The sequence below is a fragment of the Tyto alba genome, unplaced genomic scaffold (genome assembly GCF_018691265.1).
Source record: "Tyto alba isolate M040663 unplaced genomic scaffold, T.alba_DEE_v4.0 Super-Scaffold_19, whole genome shotgun sequence".
NCBI classification, from domain to species: Eukaryota; Metazoa; Chordata; class Aves; order Strigiformes; family Tytonidae; genus Tyto; species Tyto alba.
This window is the reverse complement of record NW_024881281.1, coordinates 1120801-1144052: the sequence shown is the minus strand read 5'-3', so window position 1 is coordinate 1144052 and position 23252 is coordinate 1120801. Positions and strand designations below refer to the sequence as shown.

General features: G+C 49.7%; 1 protein-coding gene and 1 long non-coding RNA gene across 7 annotated transcripts in view; one reads left to right on the top strand and one right to left on the bottom strand.

Moving 5' to 3' along the window:
- The window catches only part of SGSM2 (small G protein signaling modulator 2), a 62193-nt gene extending 46884 nt beyond the window's left edge, over positions 1-15309 (top strand). For 5 of the 6 annotated variants that reach the window (XM_033004807.2, XM_033004803.2, XM_033004806.2 and 2 more), the window contains 12 exons: positions 610-760; positions 1321-1385; positions 1840-1985; positions 2439-2567; positions 6513-6695; positions 7782-8186; positions 8870-8994; positions 10263-10345; positions 10824-10933; positions 12209-12305; positions 13520-13687; positions 15097-15309. In XM_033004807.2, coding sequence (XP_032860698.2) covers positions 610-760; positions 1321-1385; positions 1840-1985; positions 2439-2567; positions 6513-6695; positions 7782-8186; positions 8870-8994; positions 10263-10345; positions 10824-10933; positions 12209-12305; positions 13520-13687; positions 15097-15185 — 1751 coding nt within the window. In that variant the 3' untranslated portion in view covers positions 15186-15309. The remainder of the gene's footprint in view (positions 1-609; positions 761-1320; positions 1386-1839; positions 1986-2438; positions 2568-6512; positions 6696-7781; positions 8187-8869; positions 8995-10262; positions 10346-10823; positions 10934-12208; positions 12306-13519; positions 13688-15096) is intronic. The other variant, XM_033004805.2, reaches the window with a different exon arrangement.
- Positions 15310-16617: 1308 nt separating this feature from the next.
- LOC116964644 lies at positions 16618-18777 on the bottom strand. The gene is made up of 2 exons (XR_004408860.2): positions 18323-18777; positions 16618-17954 (listed from the first exon to the last, which is right to left on the bottom strand). It is a non-coding gene; the product is annotated as an uncharacterized LOC116964644 (long non-coding RNA).
- Positions 18778-23252: the final 4475 nt, after the last annotated feature.

The window sequence follows — 23252 nt, the reverse complement described above, 5'->3', positions numbered from 1 at the left end:
CCTGCAGAGTATCCTACTTCTATAAACAGTGTTGACATTAGTAGGACTTGACCTTCTGTGCTAAATATTTTAGGTCTGGTTCTGAGGGGGAAAGAAGCATCTTCTGAAAATAACTGAATCGGTTTGTCTTAATTTCTGCTGAAACTTTCACTGTAGCTGGACTAGCAGTTACACGGCTGATTCTGGGAACTGCAGAATGAAATTCTGAGACCTGAATTAAATAGGTCAGGTTAGATGATCTCCTCTGGCCATAAATAGCATTACCACAGCATTACATGAGAACCAGTTTTAGTTGTTACTGTAGCACCCTTTTCTCTGTTCTCTTGAAACACAAACTGGGATGCACATGGGAAAGAAAGGGAGAAATTAAGGGATTTGACTTCATGGGAAGTGACGGTGCACAGCATGCAGCTGGTTTAGATGTGCTGAGAGCAGGTATTTTGGAGGTCACTAGGATGGTGCTCTCCCCTTTGTGGAATCAAGGTTCAGAGCCCGCCGAGAAGTAAAGCATGAAGCCATCAAGAGGCATGGAAGAAAGAGGGGGGAAAGAAGAAAAAAGGTTGATGGCCTGCTGTTCTGTTTTGTTTGTTTGTTTGGTTTTTTCCCTAGACACCAGCGAAATGATAGAGATGCAAGGCTTTGGGCCAAACTTGCTCTCGTGGCAGCTGGAGCACTGCAGCCAAGGCTCCTCGTGCGTCTCCTGTTCGACGGGCAGCTCTCCGTACGATATACCCAGCTGCTGCAACTGCCTCCACGATCGGTGAGCAGGCTGTGCAGAGGGCTCACCTCGGAGACTCTGTGCGTGCCACAGTTAAAAGTAGGAAGGTTTTCTTGGTTGCAGCACCAGAGACAAAGAATAATAATTTTCAAGTGGTTTCTAACATAAAAAGATGGAGTTATACAGCAAGAAATTTAGTTTGTTAAAGCTAGCCTATTAGGCTACTCTCAAGTCACATTTTGATAGAAGAATTGCATCTAGTTCTTTTGTCTCGTTTAATATAATTCAGCTCTGGAAGCATCTTCTTTAACAAGTCATTAGCAGTTACAACGAAGGGCAACAATTCATCTAATTTGACAAGGACCTTTACAATGCACCTGCAGCAGTTGTGGCTAAATGTGCCAGGTGAATCTGTTTTGGGCCAAAATGCTGGTGGGGAAAATGCTTTCCAAAGCGTAATTTGTCATCATGGTTGTCCTTTACCTAAATAAATCTTGGTGCAGAGAAAGAATTGCTGTGTGCTGGTCGTAGAGATCAGCATAAAATTCGTGATGATCTTTGGCCTCGTGACCTATTATGTTCCTGTGAATGTGCCTCCCCAGAACTCCATTAAAGATGCTGTGTGAAAGCATGAAGCGGCAAATCGTTTCCAGAGCCTTTTATGGATGTAAGTGAAGCTTCTTACATGCAGCCCTTGTGGTATCCATGTGCTTATCTAACATACGTGTGATGTTTGTTTTACAAAGCAGCTCAAACCCAGGTTTCCTGCTGTGAGTCAGTTCACCTCAGGGCGGCGGGGTGGACGTGACACAAGTATCATAGCTTCCTCATTCCATTATTTGTGGGGTTTGCATACAGCAATGGGCGATCTGATGCTTAGTGAAGACAGAATGTAGTTTTACATTGCAGTGTCCTACTCTGCTTGGATTTTACTAGTCTGTAAGATTTATTTAATCTTTGGCTCTGTTGCAATTCTTCATTCTTACACAGTACAATGCACGTTTAGTTCCCGCAGGATTATTAGTGGCAGGTTTACAATGTCACAGCTTCATCTTCAAAAAACAACTGCTGCTATTAGGTAGATTCTCGTTTACAGCAGTTTGCCTCCTGCCCCAACACAGGGCTTGCCTACTGCCGCCACTTGTCAACGGTGCGGACGCATCTGTCTGCGCTCGTGAACCACACTATCATCCCGCCTGACAAACCCTCCAGTGCCGCGGGAGGCCTGACTAAAGAGGTCTGGAGCAAGTATCAGAAGGACAAGAAGGTAAGTAACGGAAGACCTTTACGATCATTACACTCGCTGCCACGCACTGCTGCTCCGGGTGTGCTATCCCGCAGAACAGGCCCCGGGGAGCATTACAGGGGTTTCTAGTCTTTGCAGGACCACTTCTCTTTCTAGTGAGAATGAGTCAGTTCTTACAACCTCTTTTATCCTTTGCTTCTCTGATGATGGCAAAGATACCAATTATCGTCAAAGCAACCGATCTCATGATGACTCTAGTCTATTAAAAGTTAGATTATTTCCATGCGAGGCATGACAACTTACACTAGACGGGATTTGAGCTAGGGCCCTAAAGGCTTACATCAAGTTGCACAATTTATTTAGTGCCGTATGTGCATTTCACTGTCTGTATACTTGGTATTAGGTGTGTATGAGCATGCCCGAGGAACATAAAGCTGTGTTACCTTCAATACCTCTTTCTCCTGACTGCTGTAGAATTACAAGGAACTGGAATTACTAAGAAGAGTTTACTACGGCGGGGTGCAGCATGAGATTCGAAAGGAAGTATGGCCCTTCTTGTTAGGTCACTATAAATTCGGCATGGCCAAAAAGGAAATGGACCAGGTAAGCACAACTTCCCGGGGATGTGCATTAGGTTTGCAGAATAGGTATTGTTTATTGTTTTCTGAATAGCAGGTGTTAATCTTTATTATTGTTTAATATTCCTAAGGGAAAAATGCTACTGAAAACATGAGTGACACATGTTAGTAGAGGGATTATGATATGTTACCCTGTCTGCAAATCACTAAAAGGGAGTTCTTCGTTCCAGTCAGGAAACCTGCATTCAGCCTCTGCCTGTGACATGCACTTGCCCTGAGCAAATCCTGTTTTCACAGATTTGTCACTTAAAAAATGGGGAGACACAGACATTTAGATAGTAAATGGGTAATCCCTCTTTTATATGACGTGTTAGCTGAGTTATACTTCAAAGGGCTCTTTGAAATGACTACTTTATCTACATGATACTGCATCCGCACGCGTGGACTTCTACTGGAGCTGTGAACAGCCCAGATGTCCCTTCTGAAGTGCACTGGGAGTTACTGTCTAGAGGATAAAACTACCCAGAGGAAGGTTTGGTTTAGAAGTCCATTATGCTTTTGCTAGGCTTAAGTAAGATGTTCTTCTCTAAAACACAAGCTGCAATTTCAGACAAGACATTATTCCTCTTAATATCTCCCATGCTGCTGCTAACACTGATCAGTGAATAATTGCCTAGGTCATGTCACAGCCTTATTTTGCAGTCTGAAACTTGGCATTAAGCGTATACTTTCCATTAATGAAACCACAATTTGCCCATCTCTTAGTTACACTGTCTCCTTCTGCTAATCTGTTTATAGCAATACCAACTTTAACTTTGCTGAGTGCTTTCATTCGTTACAATTACTAGGCAAGTGCCTTGATAATAAACCAGGCTGGTAACAAACCGGTGGGGCCAGGCAGAATGGCAGTCGTGCCCTCACTCAGCCACACTTGCTAACAGAACCTGGAGGGGGTCCTCAGCCAGAGTGCTGGGAAGAACTCGGCAATACCCCAGTTCCTTACTTCTACACGCTTTCCGTAAGTGCCTGCTAGGCTAGGCCAGCCTCTCTCCGATCTGGTGTAGCTGCTGTTGGAACGCTGTGTGGCATTTTCATTGCAGCATGGAGCCAAAGCTAACGTGTTCCCTTCAGGTGATGCGCGATAACCAGGTTCGTGCCACGGTGCAGCTGTGGAGCCGATTCACGTGCAGAGCAAGAACTCAGCTGCGCGGGGCAGGCGGGGCGCTGGCACCTCTGCGAAGCTCTGGGGCCGGCCCCGGGCTCCCTGGCGGTGGGAGCGCCGGCCTGCCGGGGCGAACCCCAACGCTGCTGCCAGTCGCACTCGGCGGCTGCTCGGGAACGGGGTGCTCTCCTCCAGAGCCAGAGGTCCGCAGCAGGACGCTGCCCTACGGGTACGCCCTGCGTTTGTATGTTGGTAGAGCTTTGCTTTTAACTGACGGTAAGAATCGCCCAAACGTTGGCTGAGTTGTCTGGAACAGGAATGAGGTTTGCCCTGAAATACAACCGGCACGTTACTCTGCTTTTGTTGGTGTCGTTACCAGGGAGGTCGCACTCACGCACGCAGTAGCTGATCCTGGCCCGGATTAGATGGATTGAGGGGTGGTTTCTATATCAGAACATTTGGCATTTGCTAACTCCCAATTATTTTATATTCCAAGGGATCGTTTATATCCCTGTGAGCACCTGCAGATCAGACAGGCAGCCCGACCTAGAGCCTTGCAATAGAAAAATTAGTTGTTTTGCAAACAGTGGGCACTTTATAAGCAGCATTCTTCTTACTAAAAATTGCTACAGCAATTGGACTTGTTTTTCCTCATGCTATTCTTTATAAACCAGTTCTGAAGAGGGATGAAGCAATACACCCCTTAACTGTTCAAAGAGGGTCACAATCCAGATTCTTCACCCTGAATCCAGTCATCTGTGTAGGCATTTATATTTAGATTTTCCAGCTGTAGTGTGTACATCAAGAATGTTCTGCTGAGCACTGCTGAGGCAAATCCCTGCCCTCCCACCACATCAGCATCACAAGAAGACGAAATACCTCAGAGACCACGAGGGCAGTAAGTCCTGCTGGTTGCCTTACCTGCCGAGGGCCAGGCAAACTGCCCCAGAAGAGAAGCAAATCCAGATATCCAGCCAGGCTCATCCATTGCCATAGTCCTGCTGGAAAGAACATCTGTTCCTCAAGGGGACTTATTCACTCACTCCTTTTTTACATACAGCACAAGTTGAAAAGAATAAGTCCTTCTAGAGCACCACGTGGACAAAGTTCCTTAGCTCTTATTGTCTTGGTGAAGAAAGGAGGGCCCATCCAAACACTTCCATGACTTTGGCTCAGAGCTTCAGCAGCAGTGATGTGGATAAACTGCAGCACTTCCAGATGCACTGTGAATTTGCATTTGGTGGTCCATTAATTTTATTTTTTTTTTAACCTAAAATTTTCAAGAAATATAGGATATTGGAGGTTTCTTGCATAGACTGCATTTTGCCGTCTCGGTTCTCCGCAGGTATATGAACCATCAGATTTCTGATCCATGTGTAGGAATAGCAGGTATGTCTGGAACTGAAAAAAGGACCCAGATACTTAGATTTTTAGAGCAGGAGATCTAGAGGCACAACTTGTGGATTCTAGCTCGGCCTTCAAAGGGCATGCACATGTATACAGCTAGAACGTAAGAGATTTGGCAGGAAGAGGTAAATACTTGAGTCCGCTTGTACAATAAGAATTACACTAAATTCATAAAGATATGTTGCAAGGTATAAAAGATCTGATCTGCAGAATGCAAGTTCCTATAATAATTTTTTTCCCCTGAGTTTGTACCATACTAACACGGGGGTGCTTCAAACCTGGAATTCTAATGAGCTACTCCACACCAGTAGTAAATAACAGTAATAACCAACTCCTCAAAGAAATGTGCTGCTGGAGTCCAAAGCTTGCCACCGAATGGAAGGGTCCGTTAAATGAATGACATGAAAATGGTTTTAACATTTGCACGTGTAGGAAACTTACTGAGTCCTTAACTGAAGTCATTGCGGGTGATTTATCATCTTTGCCTTCTGATGATAGTATTGCAGTCATCCATCAGTACCTGAGGCACTCCCAAACGTGGCTGTCCTCCAGCCTTCCACTACCTGTTGTATTTTATGATTTATGACTCAACAGCTACTGCAAGTGACAAACAGCCTGCAGCTCTTAGCATGAATGCTCTGGTAGCAACTCCAGCCAGCAGAGGCCAGAGCCTGAAGCCAGCTCACAACTGTGGTTTCTCTTCAGCTCTCGACAAGTGACAGAGTAGTGAAATTACTGCATGTCCCTTAATAGCTAAAGGGAGGTTCCTGTGTCTGTCTTTCAACAGAGCAAGCCCGCAGTGGCAAAAATCTGTTTTATTACTATGGGAATAGAGTGGTTGGATCTGGCCATGTGCAGAGCAGCCACAGGACTGGGCTGTGGGAGCTGGGATTGCTACTGCTCAGGGGTCTCTGCCAGTGTCTCGCTCTGTACAGGCTGATGTCCATAAGCCCGTGAGCTGGAATTCATCGCAAGGGCTATGTTAGAGTTGGAATAGAGAAGGGGTTGGGAAGCAGATGTAACAAAATTAGGAATAATCCAGTGAGAGGCAGCAATTGCTCCATCAGGTTGCAGTTGATTCTATGTGAGGTTTCACATGAAAGCCAGTGGCATCTTTTGTCCTTTCCTGAAGTGTCGAAGCGCTGTTGATAGCGTGTATGGGTGCTTACACGAATCTTCTGTGGCGTCTACAGGGATAGTTTATTCCCTGCAGTAAACACACAGCATCCTACTGCCCCAGTCACAGCGATGTGCGCTCTAGCAAGAGGGCTTCGGGGTCCCTCAGGCTTTCAGTCTGAGACTCTGCACTTGCTTTAGACCTCTTCCTCCTGGCTTCCACTCGCTGTTGTTGCCATCTTTCAAGGAGGACCAGCATTTCAGGATCTGTCTGTCTGCCTGCAGGTGGATGAAGACATTGCTCTCCGGTATCAGAAGGTCATGGCTGAGTGGAAAGCCTGCGAGGTCATCGTAAAGCAGAGAGAGAAAGAATCACATTCTGCCACGCTGGCAAAGTTCTCGTCGGGCAGCAGCATCGACAGCCATGTCCAGCGACTGATTCACAGGGACTCCACCATCAGCAACGATGTAGGTACTCCCTTCCCACCCAGCCCTACGGCGCAGGCAGCGCGGCGGGGTTGGCATCCACAGAGGCAGAGACTTAGGTCAGCACAGCTCCATCGCCCTGGGCCGGCTTGAATCCCGTACAGAATGTGAAGCTGTGCTGCCTCCGTAGTAGAGCAAAGAGCAGGTCTCTGTTTCGGGTGGTCTGTAGCTGTTCTTGAGCAGGACCGGCCCAAGGTGCTTTAAGGTTCACCTACTAGAGGAGATCCTTCTCTCAGTAGAGGAATAGCTTGCTGGATCTCTAACTTGTAGGCCCTTTATTCAAATCCAGCATAAAGCAAAAGATCACTATTACTAAAGCATGGTTTTGCTTCTGTCATGTCCCTGATTGACAGGTTGGGTGTGATTTTGTTTTGGGAGAAGGGATGTTTGTCAATCTAAGGTAAGATGCTAAGCAGTACCAAGGCAGACTGAACTAACCCCTCTGTAACTTGAATAATCAAGAAAGAGATTTCTTTTCACATTGTTGGACAGGAGAGTTGGCACGTGTGTGCCAAAAGTGTCCCTGGGCAGCCATCGCTTACGCAGACCTCAAACAGCTAACTGATTTCAGTAAGGCAAGTGAGAAGAGAAAGCAAAGAGGAAGTTCAGCAAAGAGCTTTTTAGCAAGAGAAGAGGTAAAGTGGTTGCATGGTGAAAAGAATTTGAAAGCCAGTCTTGACTTCAAACAGCAGTAGCTGAACTGGATTTTTGGAGGCCTGATGGTCTCCAAAGTGACCAGATGTTCCTGGTGTTGGTGTTGCAGGTAGGGAAGCTCCGCTGCTTTCCAAGGTATTTCTAGTTGAAGATTGTGAAAGAGGGGGAGACATCATCCTAGGAGATGGATGGCAGGTCTTAAATTGGCATTATTTTTAGACTTCCAGTGTCAGTATAAAGACTGAGTGAGGAGCACTCAACTATTTGCATGCAGGGAAACTCAGTGATCTTGCTCACTGGAATAGTGTAGTCATTTCTCTCTTGTGGCTGGAGGTTGGTTTGCTACATTAATGTTTCTTCCTTCTCTACTCCCCCCTGCTTTATCTGAATCTTCTCTCCCCTGCCCACCCCCAGGTCTTTATATCCGTAGATGAAACGGACGCAGCGGAGCGGGACTCTAAAGGTCAGGACGAGCCCACGTTCACCGTGGTGCCCGCCGACACGCCAGCAGCTGTAGCTGCAGTGGAGCAGCAGTCTGTGGAGTTCGACTCCCCCGACTCGGGGCTGCCGTCCTCGAGGAACTACTCTGTGGCCTCAGGCATCCTGTCCAGCATCGATGACGGGCAGAGTGTCTCCTTCGAAGACGGGGCTGAAGAAGAAGGTAGCGCTGACTTGGGAAGGACTGATGCAGACGTGCCACGTATGCAGAAAGCCAAGTCAGTTGTGCTGCAGTCTCAGGATTCTGTATCAGAAGAGCAGCTGTGTTCCCAGGTGGATTATTTGATGGATGTTGCTTCTCTCTGCGCTGCGTCCTACACAGTAGGTCACAACATGAGTATCATCATCTCTCTGCACAGCGTTGCTTTTCTAGCAAAGACTTGTCCTTTTTCAGCTAGGAGTTAATGAGAGACAGTCCCAAACTAGAACTACAGGTGGTGGGATGAGAACTGATTTTTGCATCCAAATCTTTTCATCTGGATTTTGAGCTAGGCTGGTAATACAACAGCACAAAAAATTGGGTCCTTCTTTGAGTGGGAGGGCAAGGAAAAGAATGTGGTACAGTTCTAGCAGCTAAAAATTTCCCGAGGCTGGGGGGAGGTGCGGGGGTGTGGACAACACACCACTGGTAAGATTTCAGTGTCATTTAATTCAAGCTAAAACCCACATTTAATCAAACCGAAACACAAGCTAAATCTAGATTCAGGACTCCACCATCTCTGTTAGCATTGCTGTCAGTAGATTAGTAATGGAGCAACTTCAGCAGAGAGAGACAAAAACTGAACTAGAAATAAGCATTTGGAAATAGGACAGGCTTGGGACATTTACCAGTGAAAACGTATGCGTTTTACCTGGGATTTTTGACAGTAATCGAGTATTTCAGTGCTCTCATACACCCAGAGTACAATTGTACTGTTTCTGTTAGTTGATTCTCAGAGTGAATCTGCATAAACTCCTGGAATGCTCTAAACTCTGCAGAGCTAACTAAAACTTTTGTCTTCCAGATAGAGTTATTGGACACTGTTGCCTTAAATTTGCACAGAATTGATAAAGATGTCCAGAGGTGTGATCGGAATTACTGGTATTTTACTGCCGATAACCTGGAGAAACTCCGAAATGTCATGTGCAGGTAATACAGCTTGTAAGCTGAACTACTTTTCACATTTCTGACATAAGTCATAAACAATAGTAATATGAAAATAACAGTCTGTATAAAAATTCTCACTCATGAACTTAAGCCTTGCAAGGGGGATCAGGTAGGATGGTAGGTTAGCGAGCATGGGCGTGATAAGCCGTCCAAGCCTGGAATGCAGGCTGGAGTAGATGCTCTTTCTACCTCAAGAGACAGACCCTATCAGCCACCTTGAACTATTCCCTGCACATAGAATTAGCTTTGGCTTCCTATTTATGGGGTAACAGATCCATGCCCTGATGGCCTGCTGTAAAGGTGACGGTAATTGTCAGGTACCCAGGTACAGTACTGAGGGACATCTACTCGGTGGACAGAAAGCCTACATCTTCCAACCAAACCAAAACCAAACCAGCCCCTCTGAGCACTGAGGGCGGCTGGAAGCAATCGAAAGCTAGTCTTCAGTTCCTGGAATGCAAATTGCCATCAAGGCCATTCAGGCAACACACATAAAGCAGAGCGTGTCACAGACTTTAACACTTGGAAAAAATACCAAGATTCCACCTAGGGGAAAAAAGAAAACAAAAGCTTAAAAAAAAAAAAAGTTACCTATTAAAAATCTGAGCTTTTTTCCATAGACTGTCATGCTTTTGTTAGCTGTTTTTCACAAACTATCGATATGCAAGCCATGTGTGTAAGGTACAGTCCTCTCTATCCAAGCAGAAAACAATCCAGGGCTGTGAAATGCTCTGGCATGTGAAGTGTCAGAAAGTTCTGAGACACACACGTTCAACAGCTGCTTAAGATTTTCTCTCACATAATCAAATTAGACTTCAATACAATATTTAGCTTTTGAGGAAAAGGAAGAGAAAAATTCAATATTAACTCATCCTGTAAGTACACAATTGATCACATTCTTCTACACTTCACAACACATGAAGAGCCTACGGCAAGAGTCACAGTACAAGAGCTATTCCTGTCTCACATGCCGCTCTGTCCTGATCAGAGTGTTTATAAAGCCTTCAGCAATTTTTCTGAAAAAAAACAAAAGAAAACAGGAGAAATATTTGCTATTTTATACCTGTGCATTGGAAGATTTGAATTGCTGTAGTTCTCTGGACTTTTAGCTTTACTTTTTACAGCACTCTAGAACAAGACACTTAAGCTTCCAAAAGGAGTTGTATTTTAGGTGTCAGACAAATTTTTGAGGCCACCATGTGGCAGGAGGATTTTTAATCTTATTATCTCGTGTTTTCTTCTTTCTGCAGTTACGTTTGGGAGCACCTGGAAGTCGGTTATGTTCAAGGCATGTGTGACCTCCTGGCTCCTTTGATGGTTGTACTTGACAACGGTAGGAAGGGTTTCCTTTTGGAACATGTTGGTATCTTTATGGTCTTTCTTTAGAAATGCTGCTTCAGAAGAAGTTGTATGCATTAACCAGGGCTAGCTCACCGGGAAAATCAAACCTGCAGCTCTTGAGTTGTATTTTCTCTACGTGTGGCTGTTGTTGAAATGGCTGACATTAGTGTCTCGGGGATTCCCTGCTGACTCACTGACTTCCAGATTAAATTTTACTAAATTTTCAAAGCAGCTGTGTTCTGGCAGTTGCTGAAGTTGAAAACTCAACTGCAAGCTGGGTTCTTTTGAAACATAACTAGTAAAAATGGTCCAGAGTCAAGAACTGTCTTCTGTTTCAGCTATTTACTGGTGATAGGATTAGGGCACAGCAAAGGGGAAACTCCTGCTTTCCCCTTGCCCTGCAGTTCATTATTTTGGTTCAAGGAAGTCACACAATTAGCAACAGCAAGCGTTTTGCATTGTATCTGCAGATCAACTGGCTTACAGCTGCTTCAGCCACCTGATGAAGAGGATGAGCCAGAACTTCCCCAATGGAGGTGCTATGGACACACACTTTGCCAACATGCGGTCCCTAATCCAGGTGAGTCCTTTTTAATCTTATCTGAAAGAAGACGAGGTTGTGGCAGAGGCTCAGAACTGGCTTGACGCCACGGTAAAGGGCAGGAACTCTAAGGACTAGGGTTCATAGTCATCTGGTACTTCAGAGCTGAGGAGGGTAAGAATTGTTCTATGCAGCCCCAAACTGATTTCCTTCTTCTCAGGGGACAGCATTTGCTGTCGCAATGAAGCGTGCGTACTAGAGTAGGTCAGTTCATCTTCACTCAACAAACCAACCCCCCAACCATCTGCCTCCAGAACACCAGCCTCCCACGGTCCAGCTCCAACTGACATCAGTGAGAACGAGCAGTAGGATCCAGTCTGCACTGCTTTTTAGCAGAGAAAGCACTCATATTTGTTGCACAAACTTAATTTCTTACAGGTTTAAATAGACCACAGCTGTCGTTGTATTCACACCGGATCCTTGCTGAATGGGGTTTTTTTTGAGAGATTTAAGGCCTAGCCATTCCACTCCAGAAAGCAGCAGGAACCTGAGCAAGATCAGCATAAGAAGGGTGAAAACTATCAGGATAAGCCGTTATTTGATTTGATGGGTGGCATATTAAAAAGTAGTGAAAACAGAGGTCAACAAAGACAGCCAGCACGGCAGACGCAGGCAGCACACGAACGTTGGGCTGCGGTGTCTCCGCTGAGCAGCGAGACTGTCAGAGGATGCCACCCTGCTTATCCAGCAGCTCTTAGGATGACATCTGTGGGGAATGACTGCAGGTGTGCCTACACATTTAGGACACTTAGCAGACACATGGCAAGTAGTTGTTCAGTTCCAGAGCTTAGATGTTGCAGTGTGGAACGGTGCCACTGCTCATCAGGATTACAAACTGGCGATTGGAAAGTCTCTCTTCCTTCTTTTCTCCAGGTAAATGGGTTTCAGTCTTTGCACCCCAGGTCCAGTATTACAAGTAGAGTTGGGTGGGAAGAGGAAAATTTGCCACCAGTTGAAAATCGGTAGGATCTGTAACTTGCTGCTTGGACCTTTAAAATCACAGAGAAGACTGAATGTCATCACCTCACACCTGCACAACAGTAGCTCTTCACCAAGTGAGTCTGTGTCAGGGCGCCCACAACACAGGCGTTTTGCAAGCACATAGTAAAAGGATGGATCTGTGCTATGCAGCTGCTCTGATTAGCCACGGGAGCAGGTGATAAAAAGCAGCATGGAAATCTTAACCAGACTCCAACACCTTTGATCTTGGCCACTTCCAGACAAGATACTGACAGCTGATGTTTTGCATTTTAGATTCTAGACTCAGAGCTTTTTGAACTGATGCACCAGAATGGAGATTACACTCACTTTTACTTCTGCTATCGCTGGTTCCTGCTTGACTTTAAAAGAGGTAATAATGTTCTATGCCTATAGTTTAGAGTTGTGCAAAACTGAACAGCTCTGTGTTTTGGTCTGATGGTGAGCAGCAGCTAGGCTCACAAGAGAACTTGTAGCTCGGAAAGCTAATGCAACTCAGCAATGAACTAGCACTGGAACGAAGTCAAAGCTTAGAAAGGAGCGTTGAGAATTCCTGATGATGTGGTTGGAGCCCAAGTTTCTCCACAGTGCAAACGCCTGGCTGCTCAGGAAGATGATCCTGAGTTGATCACACGCCTTTGTAAGCTTTGATACCTCCTTTCTAATCCATTTGGTAAGAAGCAGCAGCTCAGCAAGAGCTCAGGAGCTGTTGCACTTTGCTGAGTGAGGTACTTTATTTACTGTGGGAGCACCCCAGGATCCCTGCACAAGCACACCCCCCCCACCCCCCCACTCTAACAGAAGTAGTTGGTTGGAATCGAGGGGCCCAGCCTGCTGTCACCCAAGGCGGTGGCTCCGTTCAGTTACACACTGATCTCCAAGAAGCAGAAGATGACACCCCCCTCAAATACCCTAAAACACAAAGGTGATAGAGGGCGATGATTGCACATCCATCAGCTGTTCGTTATGAGCCATTATCTGACAGGGAGGGGGGAGGAATTGTGGCTCTGAACTGAACAGTAAACCCTTGACCTTCACAGAGAACTGCGCAGCCCCCACATCCCGGTCCCCTGGGCCTCACTGTCACAGGCTGGGCAGAGGATGAGCCCATACGGCTCCAGACGAAGCCTCCGCGGGTTGTCTCTGAACTGCAGCGTGTATAGACCTAGCTCACGCACGTCCACTGTACAACTAATTGTTGCCAATTCCAAACAGCAGAGCTTTAGCACTGGTAGGTTCACTGCAAAGCCAAGAAGGGCCCCCGGACACCGTTCGGATCCGCAGCCTCTCGTGTAGCCCAGCCTCGGACAAACGGGCCGCCCTGTGCTGCTGGCACGCGGTCACGGCCGTTCGGCAACTGCGGGGGTTCAGGCTGCACCACCACACCTGCCTCCTGCCTTCATTTTCCTTTAAACCCAGTTCTGTTGCTGTGCTTGCACAAGTGGCAGGAGTTGGCTGGGGGAGAGGAAAAGGAGGAGTCATCAAGTGCTGTTCATGTCTGCATAAGGCCTGTAAGTCATTAGTTAGAGAGGGGGAAATGGTCAGTTTGAATAATCAGATGCTCTTGTAATGTTTATTCCCATTCAGAATTGTTGTACGAGGATGTATTTACAGTGTGGGAAGTTATTTGGGCAGCAAAGCACATCTCTTCAGAACATTTTGTCCTTTTCATTGCCTTAGCACTTGTGGAAGTTTATCGAGAGATTATCCGTGATAACAACATGGACTTCACTGATATCATCAAGTTTTTTAACGGTAAGAGACTTTAAGAGAGCCGTTTTGATAAAAAAGCAAATAACGGGAGTTTGCTCCTTCTGCCTTACTCAGACTAGCTGTCTGCAGCTGGGCAGAGTTCTTGCTGTCGTGACAAGCCCCTGGTCGTTTTAAGCTCTGGAACTTTTGCCCCTTCGTGCAAAGGGTGAGCCCAGATTTCCACACGCTTCCTGAAGACCAGAGTAGGCACACACAGACAGCAGTGTTTTAAGAACTACAGGGAGCACAGACCACGGTAGCTTTTTCAGACTCAGGGGTAATTTTTACCACAAAGCAAGCTTCGGAATTTCTGTTTAAACGATTTGCCACAGTGACTCTTTGCCCTTGTTTTAATGTGAGCTGCTAAAATACTGCTTAATTTTTTGCAAAAGTCTCTCGCGAGTGTTAAGATTGCCAGAGTTGTTTCTGTGTACAGGGCTTGACCCTCCTGAGGCAACTGGTCATGCAAAACATCCCAAACCACTTCCATGGTTCATTGCTTACCGTAGTGGTCCACAGATGCCAACCAACACCCACTGCCAGAGCAAAAAGCATTCTGCCAAAGCAAGCTCGGGCTCTTCCTGGCTGTAGAATGCAAGTTAGTCCTGAACAAGTGCTCCCTGTTGGGATATTTCTTAAAGTTTGGAAACAGTTTTGTGTAATCACAGTAATTTACTAAGTTATGAGTGCTGTGCCTTTCCGCCATCTGTTGCAGAAGCCCCAAATTTGCTTTTGTTTTGCCTCGGCCACTTGTATTCCAAGGCTGTACATTAATGCTTCCCTCAAAAAAAACCCTACCAAAACCCCCAGAAAACCACCACCCACCCACCCACCCCCCCCAACAAAAAACCAAAACAAAGCCCAAAACCCCGCAAACAAAAGAAACCCCAGTACTTGCCTAAGCTGAACAAAGCGTTGATTGCAGCACTGAGGATTCGGGTGTGTCGAGAGCTCCGTTCTGATCCCCGGGCTGCAGAGGGCAGGCGGCTGCACGTGGAGCTGCGCGGGCACGTCGCTCCCTGGACGCGAAGCCCCTTAGTTGTCTCGACCACTCGCATCCCAGACACTCCAGCAACAGGCCCTGCCTGGAAGGGCGTCTCCTGATGGAGCCGAGCTCAGCGTTACATTTTTGAGACCCCAGGAGGGCAGTTCAGGCACGTGTGGGTACAGAGGCTGGGGCCGCAGGGCACTGGGATTTCTGCACCAGGAGAACTGACACCAGAAGGATTGAGCTCTTGGTGCCAGGACCCACAGCTCTAAGGGATTCCTCCGCTTATTTTAGCTTTACCCCCTGCAATGCTTCTGCATTGCTGCTAATGCTACACTAATTAGTTAATGCTACATTAATAGCCATGCTAGGGCAGAAAAGTTCCTGCTGCTGACAGTTAAGAATGTTTGTCTGTGTCTTTTAGAAATGGCAGAGCATCATAATGCCGAGGAAATTCTGAGGATAGCAAGAGACCTGGTCTACAAAGTGCAGACACTGATTGAAAATAAGTGATAATGAACAGACTGTCACTGTGGGCCTTGTTCTGAGTTACTGGATGGAGCGTTTCTTGCACTGTAACTTCAAAATGGTGTTTTAATTGCATCTTCCATGTAATAAATATCAAAGAGATTTGTAACAGACTTTTAAAACCAGAACTTTTCCTCACCAGATAAGGTTCGTGTTTGATAGTCCTTGTTACACTCACTTTGTATTTCTAGACAAAATCTTTTTGCATTCTCTTACTTCCCTCTCTGGAAGACCGCCTGTCTACATCTTTGCGATATTAAAAGGGGGGGGATTTGACATACTAGAACATTTATATTTTGACTTACGGCACCTTTCAGCCCGGATGCACGTCGTGTGCTCTGCCAGACCCTTCCGCGAGGGGAGGCCAGCTCCAGGGCTCGCTCAGGTGTCGCCGTTACTGAACTGGGCCCTTGGAGCAGCGCGTTCGGGGAGTCACTGTCTGTGCCTTGAACATGGAAGAGAACGTCTACGAGCACCTGTTGCTAAACCGTTTGGGTTTGCGTTTAGCAGAGCATTTAGCAGCAAGTAAACAAGGTTACCAGCGGGGAGAAGGGCCTTTAACCCACCTGGTTAGGATGAGCAGTGACGACCTGGCCACGTGAGCTCAGAACATGGGTCAGCCCTTGCTGACTGGCTCCTGCTGCCGAGTCTCCCCGCCCTACGCGTGCCGCAGACGCCCTCGTTTTGCTCCGCAGCCTTGCTCGGTGAACATGCCCAGCCGGCCAGCTCTGCCCGCTGCAGTGCAGGTGTCCAAGTTCAGGGCCCAGGAGCAGATCCTGCTCGCGGCAGCAGCTCCCACGCTCTTTGCGCGTGGAGGGCCGCGAAGTTCCGATCCCGCCTTGCAGACAGCGCGGAGCTTTCGCCTCCCCCCCGGCTGACTCGCCGCCTGCCCCCCGCTCCGCAGAGCTTCCCGGGAGGACCTGCCCTGGGATCCCCCCGACTCGAGCGGGACCCAGCGCTCGCCAGCCCCAGCGGGTTCCCCGGGATCCGACCTGCCGCTGGGCAGAGCCGTCCCGGCGCCGCGTGCGCTCCAGCCGCCCGGCCCGGGGGGGCCGAGGTGACCCAGGGCTGTGGCTGGGCTGCTGCCCCCCCGGGCCCGGCCCGGCCCGCCGTGGGGAGGGTGAAGGTCCCGTGGGGAGGGTGAAGGTCCCGTGGGGAGGGTGAAGGTCCCGTGGGGAGGGTGAAGGTCCCGGCGCGCCGCCGGCCTCCGGGCTGGGGGGCAGCCGGGGGGTGGGAGCAGCGTTTGCGATCGGCGTCGGCTGCGGCTTTCATGGCTGCTGGGGACCCGTGCTCCTAGGAAACCCAGGGACCTCGAGCAGGCGCTTCAGGCACTCTGAAGTATTCCACCCTTTGCCATTCGAACCTTACCGATTTAAAAAAAAAAAAAAAAAACAAACCCCAAGAGTTAAAATGTGAGTTTTTGTATTTCTGCTATTTTTTTTTTTTCAATCCTTCAGAGCAGACCGGGATACACAGCTTGCTTTCCACTGAACCTGGTAGAGAAAACTGCTCCGTGTGCTTTTCCTAGGCTGGCGGGGGTGGGAGGGACCTTTGAAGGTCAGCCCGTCCCAGTGCAACCCCCCTGCCCCGGGCAGGGACGTAGTCAACTCGACCAGGTGCTCAGAGAAGTTTGCCTTCGTTAGATCAGCTCCTATCAACATTTAAAAACAGATTTTTAGCAAAAAGAGGTGTAGGGAATAAAATCATTCTGTTTGAAGATTCAAATACTGGTAGGAGGTGGTTGTTTTAGTAACTCTGGTCTTGTTATTACCCAAGCAGCGGGCACGTTTGCTCTTTGCACTAGGCAAGTGCTGCCTTGGGGTTCATACGAGCGGAGTGTTACTGCCCCAAGAAAGAGGCAGATTTGGTTCTAGAAGGACGATCTGTGCTTAGGTCTTTATGATCGCAGTAAACTAAAAATAGCAAATGATAGTCTGAAAAAGGAAAAAATGCACACCAAGTGCTGCTCAGCTCAGTAGCCAAGCCCTCCCTTAAGCTGGTCTCTCAAAATTTGAGGGGAGAGATGAAAAAAAAAAAAAAACAAAAAAAAAAAAACCCACAACAACAAACTGAAATCCCCCCTGGCTGGTGGAGCCAGATGCCCCCGGGGAGGAGCGGGTTGTGCTCTGGGCTCCGGAGCAGCCGGACGGGCCCCCTCGGTGCTGAGCACGGTGCTGCGGAGGAGCCCTTGGGAAGGAAACCCCCCCCGAGCGCAGAGCGCTCAAACAGCAACGGTGGGAGTTGCAGGGGAAAAAGGTCTGGTCGGCTCAGCCGCCTGCCCCCGCGCAGCCGCTCCCGGGTGGACAAACGGTCTCAAACGCGCCGCAGGCTCCGTGTCTGTCTGTCCACTCGAAAGGTGAAAGTGGTTTTTTTAAGAATTGACGATGAGCGAGAAAACCCTTCAACTCGCAGAGCCTGAGGAAGTGATGTAAAAAATAAAACTGCACTATTTTCCTTCGGTATGTTGGGAATGTACTGTACAACTCTGTTTAAAAAAAACAACAAACAACAAACCTCTGCACACTTCGTTGTATTTGTTATAACATTCTAATTGTATTTTATGAATATTGTGTATTGACTTATATATTTTTGTTGGGAGCAGACTATTCTCTTTATTGCTCAGTTATTTATGTTTAAATGTAACATATGAATAAATACTTACCGTCAGGCATTCTGTGGAGCTCTTTGCAAGCCGTTTCTCTCCCCCCAAGGTAATTTCAGAGGCAGAACTGGGACCGCTGAAGACCTGGCTGCCTGGGAAGAGAGCGCGATCTGTAATTCCTGTTTCTATGATGAGCACGGGGCTGTTGTGCTAAGTGGTGGTTTTGGAGCACGCAGGTCATCTCCAGATGGACTGCAACTGCCACCTGCATGACTTCAAGGGCAGACTGAAGCTGCACGCCCTGCACGCCTAAGGGCGCCGACCCTCACCCACCGAGCCCGCTGCCCGTTCAGCCCCGGGGAAGGAGTGGGGGCAGAAGCAGGCCTATGACAAGCGTTAAAAAAATAAAGTCTCAGCCTGCAATTTTAGGCCTGATCGTGCTGCAGCTAGCAGGAAATCCAGCCGAGCTGTTGGGCTTCCCGGAGATCCTCCTCCACCGCTCCCCGCCCCCCCTCCGAACCTCTTCAGCATCCGCCGGCTGCTTCTGTTCTGGCGCAGGGTCGCTCCCTCCTTCAGAACTTGCCCTCCTACCCCAGGGCTGGTTTGCTGCTGGCAGGTTTTGCAGTGATTTCCCAGGTTTTTAGGCTGGCGAGCTCCGCCCGGAGGTGGGACCCTGGGGATAGTGGAGCCCATTCTCCTGTAAAAACACCCAACAAAGGCCCCTGCGCTGGGGTAGGCGCAGCCCAGCCATCCCCCAGCCGCTGCTCGTGACTGTTACAGCTCTTAATCGTGTATTTGTCCTTATAAAAGAGGATAAACCCTTTATGAAGTGTATCCAGTGACATGTTGGCTTAAATAACCTTCCAGTCCCACGGTGTCCTCTGCCTTCTTGTTTGCATGGTGGGACTTGGGGTGGGCAGGGAGGACACGGGTACTACAGCTGGGATTGCACACTGGCCTTCTTTTCTACAAGACCTTATTGCACCCCCCCACACCTCCCCCCCGCATTCTCTTTGCAAATTCTCAGCAGCTTTTGCCGTAGCTATTCAGACAGCTGTACCCCGAAGCTGCAGAGTCCCTGCAGCAACAGATACAGCATCCCAATGAAGTTTCATCACTGTGAAAGGCTCACTGCTCCCGACTGCCAGAAGAAAACCAAACTAAAAGAAAACTCCACCGTGTCCTGCCCCTTTTCTGTAACCCGGAGCCGGCGCTGGCAGCCTGGTGAGGTTTCAGATATTTTTTCCACTCTACCCCTAGTTTTGCCAAACGCAGCAACTTTGGCCCTTAGTCCAGTGCCACATCTCACAGTATCCTATTAGTCCAAGGCTTTCCATTTTCAGAAGCTCACCTAGAAATGCTTTTCAGTTTCTGAAATAATTAAAAAAAAAAAAAAAAAAAAACCAAAAAACCAGAAAGCCAACCCCACGCAAGCACAGGAACAGCACTGGGTTTGGTAGGGAACGTTTCACCCCTCCCAAGCTCCGAGCCAGGCTTCCTACAGCCTCGCCCCCGCAGTGCCAGCGCTCCCCTGACGTTCTGCATGGCTCTTCCTCCCGGGCGCTCTCTAACGCTGCCCTGAACCACACGAGAGCCCCCCCGGCCCCGGCAGCCCATCGCGCCAGCGCCGCGGCCCCTCGAGGAGGGTGGCAGCCCCGGGGACGGGGGGCTGGCTGCTTCCCCCCCAGCCCCTGTGTCTCCATGAAGGAGCTCCCCCACCCCTCCATAAACAGCTCAAAAAGTGCCACCTGAGAAAGCTGGCATTTGGGGGCGGGGGCGTTCAAGGGCATCACAGCGATTTCTGCCTCACGAATCCTCCCAGCGCTGAACTCTGCCCTTCGGACCCCCCGGTGCTTCGCACCCCCCAGACACCGGCCTCCACCCGGCTCCTCACAGCAGCCTGGCAAGCCAGCAGAAACACAAGGGAAAATGCTACAAGCCCCAAGCCATAGCCAAGCCCTTCCGCAGGTAACATTTCCTACCACATCCTACTCTTTTTTAACTTTCTGGAGGGAAATCAAGCTGTGACCCGCGGCACAGCAGCTGAGTGCTTTGCCTTCCTAAGCAGGTTGGTACTATTCTGTGCGTGCCCACACATTCCAGGTTTGAGTTTTCTTTTTGTTTGGGATTATTTTTTTGGATGCGTGCTTGGATCAACATTTGCTACAGCTCCGTGACACTTTTAACAACCTTCCCAGACCTGCAACATTTTTTATTTTTTTTATTTACTCCTGTCAGGACACAGGTTCTGCCACTTTGCAACTTCAAGGTCCCACTGTACTTTCCCTGCACAACAGTCACAGCAAAATGCGCTTTCCATGCCTCAGCCTGAAAAGCGCCTCCTTAATCCATTCATCCAAGTTTGCTAAAGCCCAGAGCAGCTTATCAGCTGTTACGTCGTACGAGGGCAACCTCTGATGGGGCTGGGGGAGCCCAAATAACTGTTGAGGAATGCAGAGAGCTGACAATTCCCTTCCAAGGTGCCTCCGCTTAGGCGTCCTGCAGCTCAGTGGTTCAGCCCAGTTTATTCAGATCCACTGTAAAGTGAGGCTGGAGACTGGACTCTAAACTCTCAGATGAGGAGGATCTTACAAATCAAGGGAGTGGACAAGGGAGAGGGCAGGCCATTTCCAGGCCAACAACAGCAAGCTACTGGACCACCCAGCTCATTTAACAGCATCTAATTAACCAAAGCCAAGGCAGGCACCTCCCAGGGGCTGACAGAGCGGCTTGAAAATAGCGACGCAACGGTTCAGCGAAAGGGCTGCATTTGGAAAGCAAACTGGGCATAATTACAGAGAGCTTCAGAGGGAGGAGGGCAGCAGCAGGGGTCTGCATGAGGATCAAACTTAAAAAGTGCAGCAGCAGCAGCAGCAGCGCTGCAAACCGCAGCTGTCCCTCGGCCTTAACCTGGGCACCGGGTGGAGCAAAACACCCCAAATCCCCTCCCGGGTGCAGCCGCGGCAGCTCCGAAGCGGCTGCTCAGCCCCCCTCAGCCCCCCCCGCAGCCCCTGTCCTGGCCGGGGCTGCCTCGGGGGGGGGGGACCAGCCAGACCCCCCAACCCTGCACACGAGCCCTGCTCCCCCCAAAGCTGCCGTAAGGGTTTGACTCGCCCCCCCTCCGGCTTACCGGGCTCCGCGTCCACATACCACAGGCAGGGAAAGCAGGAAAACCCCAGAGTCCGGCTTCATCACCTGCAGGAGAGAGCAGTTAAACCCGAGTTAGGTAACAGAACTTGTGCCAGGCTCTATTTCCAATTCTTTATCATGTAGGCTTGGCCCCCCAGCTCCCCCCCCCCCCCCCCCCAGCACACCCACCGTGGTAAGGACGCCCCGACGCAGGACCGGCTGCCGAGGGGGGACAGGATGGTGCCCAGTACTGCGCTGGGGCGAGCGGGGAGCCTCACTCCAGGGGCATCAGAGCCATCAGCAGGGACTGGTGGGACCCCTCAGCCCACCCCACGGCAGGAGGGTGGCTGGGGGGGGGCTCCAGCCCAAGCCCCGGCTGAGCCGAGGGCTGGGTATGGGGCACCATCCTCCTGCAACACCCTCCTCAAAACTGCCAACAGGAACAACAGCTGTACAGCATCAGAACTGCTGCTTGCTTTCACCTGGTAGCTAATTAAAGTTAATTAAACCCAATTAACAGTGTTAGCAGTGTTGCTATGCCATGCTAGACCAACTGTCCCTGAAACACCTGACCGGCTTCTGCCGACAGCCAGCCAGCAGCCCTGGGCCAAGGCTGGGAGCCCTCCCGGCCCCCCCGGGATGCCAAAGCGGGGGGGGGCTCGGCCCGGGAAGGACCCCGAACCCCGCACAGGTGAGCAGGAGCCACGGAACCAAGGCACTCGGGCTGCTGCTGGCTAAAACCCCGAGGCAGGAGGTGCAGACACGGGGCTCGGTTCCGACCCCTTAGGCACAGCCCTGTGCCCAAGCCAAGATGAACGACAGCGGGACCGCGGGGGCAGGGGCTGCACCCCCCAAAAAGAGCCCGTCCGGCGCGGGGGCGAAGCTCCCGCAGCGCCGCGGCCCCGGCGCCCGCTTCCGACGGGTATCGCAGCTTCTCTAAAGGGTGCCAGCACGTTAAAGCTGGTCAAGTCACGTCCGTTTTCCGAGTTTTCACCAGTTCTGGAGGCTGGAAGGAAGGCGTGCTTGCTTTTCCCCCCGCGCGGCATGGCCTGGGCCGGAGGGAGGGATCCGGGGCTGCTGGTCGGTAACGCGCCCGCAGGGGCAGCTACGGCTGCGGGAGGAGAGAAAGCATTGCTCCTGTAATTGGAAAATCACAAATAAACTGAAACGTCTGCATGCAAAGCACAAGGAGGAAAATGTAGAATCCCGTTTCAGATTTCAGTGCATGTTTATTTCAGTTTTGTATTTATTTCAGGCAAGTGCTTATTACATGGATATTATTCATGTTGGATACCTAAATTCCGGAGCATGAAGAGCCAGTATAGTACAGCTGAATAGTAAAAATACAATATGTACAAAATTAGTTTGTTTTTTGTTTTTTTTTTTTTTTTTCACATAGCAGATGTATCCAAACACATAAAAATCTTTACAGTCTAGGTTTTTCAATATTTAGTATTTCAATAAATTGGTAACACAGTGACACGTCCTCACTGTAAACAAAGACCGCATTTGCCCGGTGTGAGTGCGTGTTCGCTGTGATTGCGGGGGGGGGGAGGCAGAGGGGGCTCGGCCCCGGGGGCCGGCGCGGGGCAGCCAGTCTGCATTTCCCGCCCGCAGGTGCCGCGGGGATGCGCGGCCACCCACGGGGCACCGGGCGGGTCCCCCCCGCTGCCAAGAGCCGCCCCTGGCACCGGGTCGCGGGGGGCCGGGATTCCTGGCTGCCCCCCCCCCCCACGGGGGGAGGCCGGGCCGGGGAACTCCCGGCACGGGGGTGGGACGGGAGCGTGGGGTGTCTCCTGGAAGCAAGAGGTGACACGGGCGAGCCGTGGGGGGCTCTGCGTCCCGCCACCAGCCCTCCTCCCCGCTCCGCTTCGTCTTCACGGCACAAAGGAAGAGCCGGAGGCGGTGGTCGCCGAGGCGGCACCCACCCACCGCGCTGTTCGCGCGGCTGTTTCAGTAAGTCAGGTTTTGGATCATCATTTTTAAGTTCTGTATAACAGGAAGAGAAAGATGCCGTGACCGACCCTATCCACAACCTATTGTCCTTAACTCCAAACATCTGTTCCTAACAACTGATTTGGACTAAGGAAAGGAATAATCTAAATATACTGTTCTAATGAATTTTAATCTGTTCAAAATCATAACAAGGGATGGAAAACAGGCCAGAAGTATGGGAGTTTTCCTCATTCCAGCATCTTTTAGAATTAAAATAAGATTGAAATGAGCAATTGTTCACTCAAGAAACAAACAGATGCGGAGTGCAAGAGGGGCCTCAGCCGCGAGGTGCTCGGCACCCCCCGCCCCCCCCAGAGCCTCGCGGC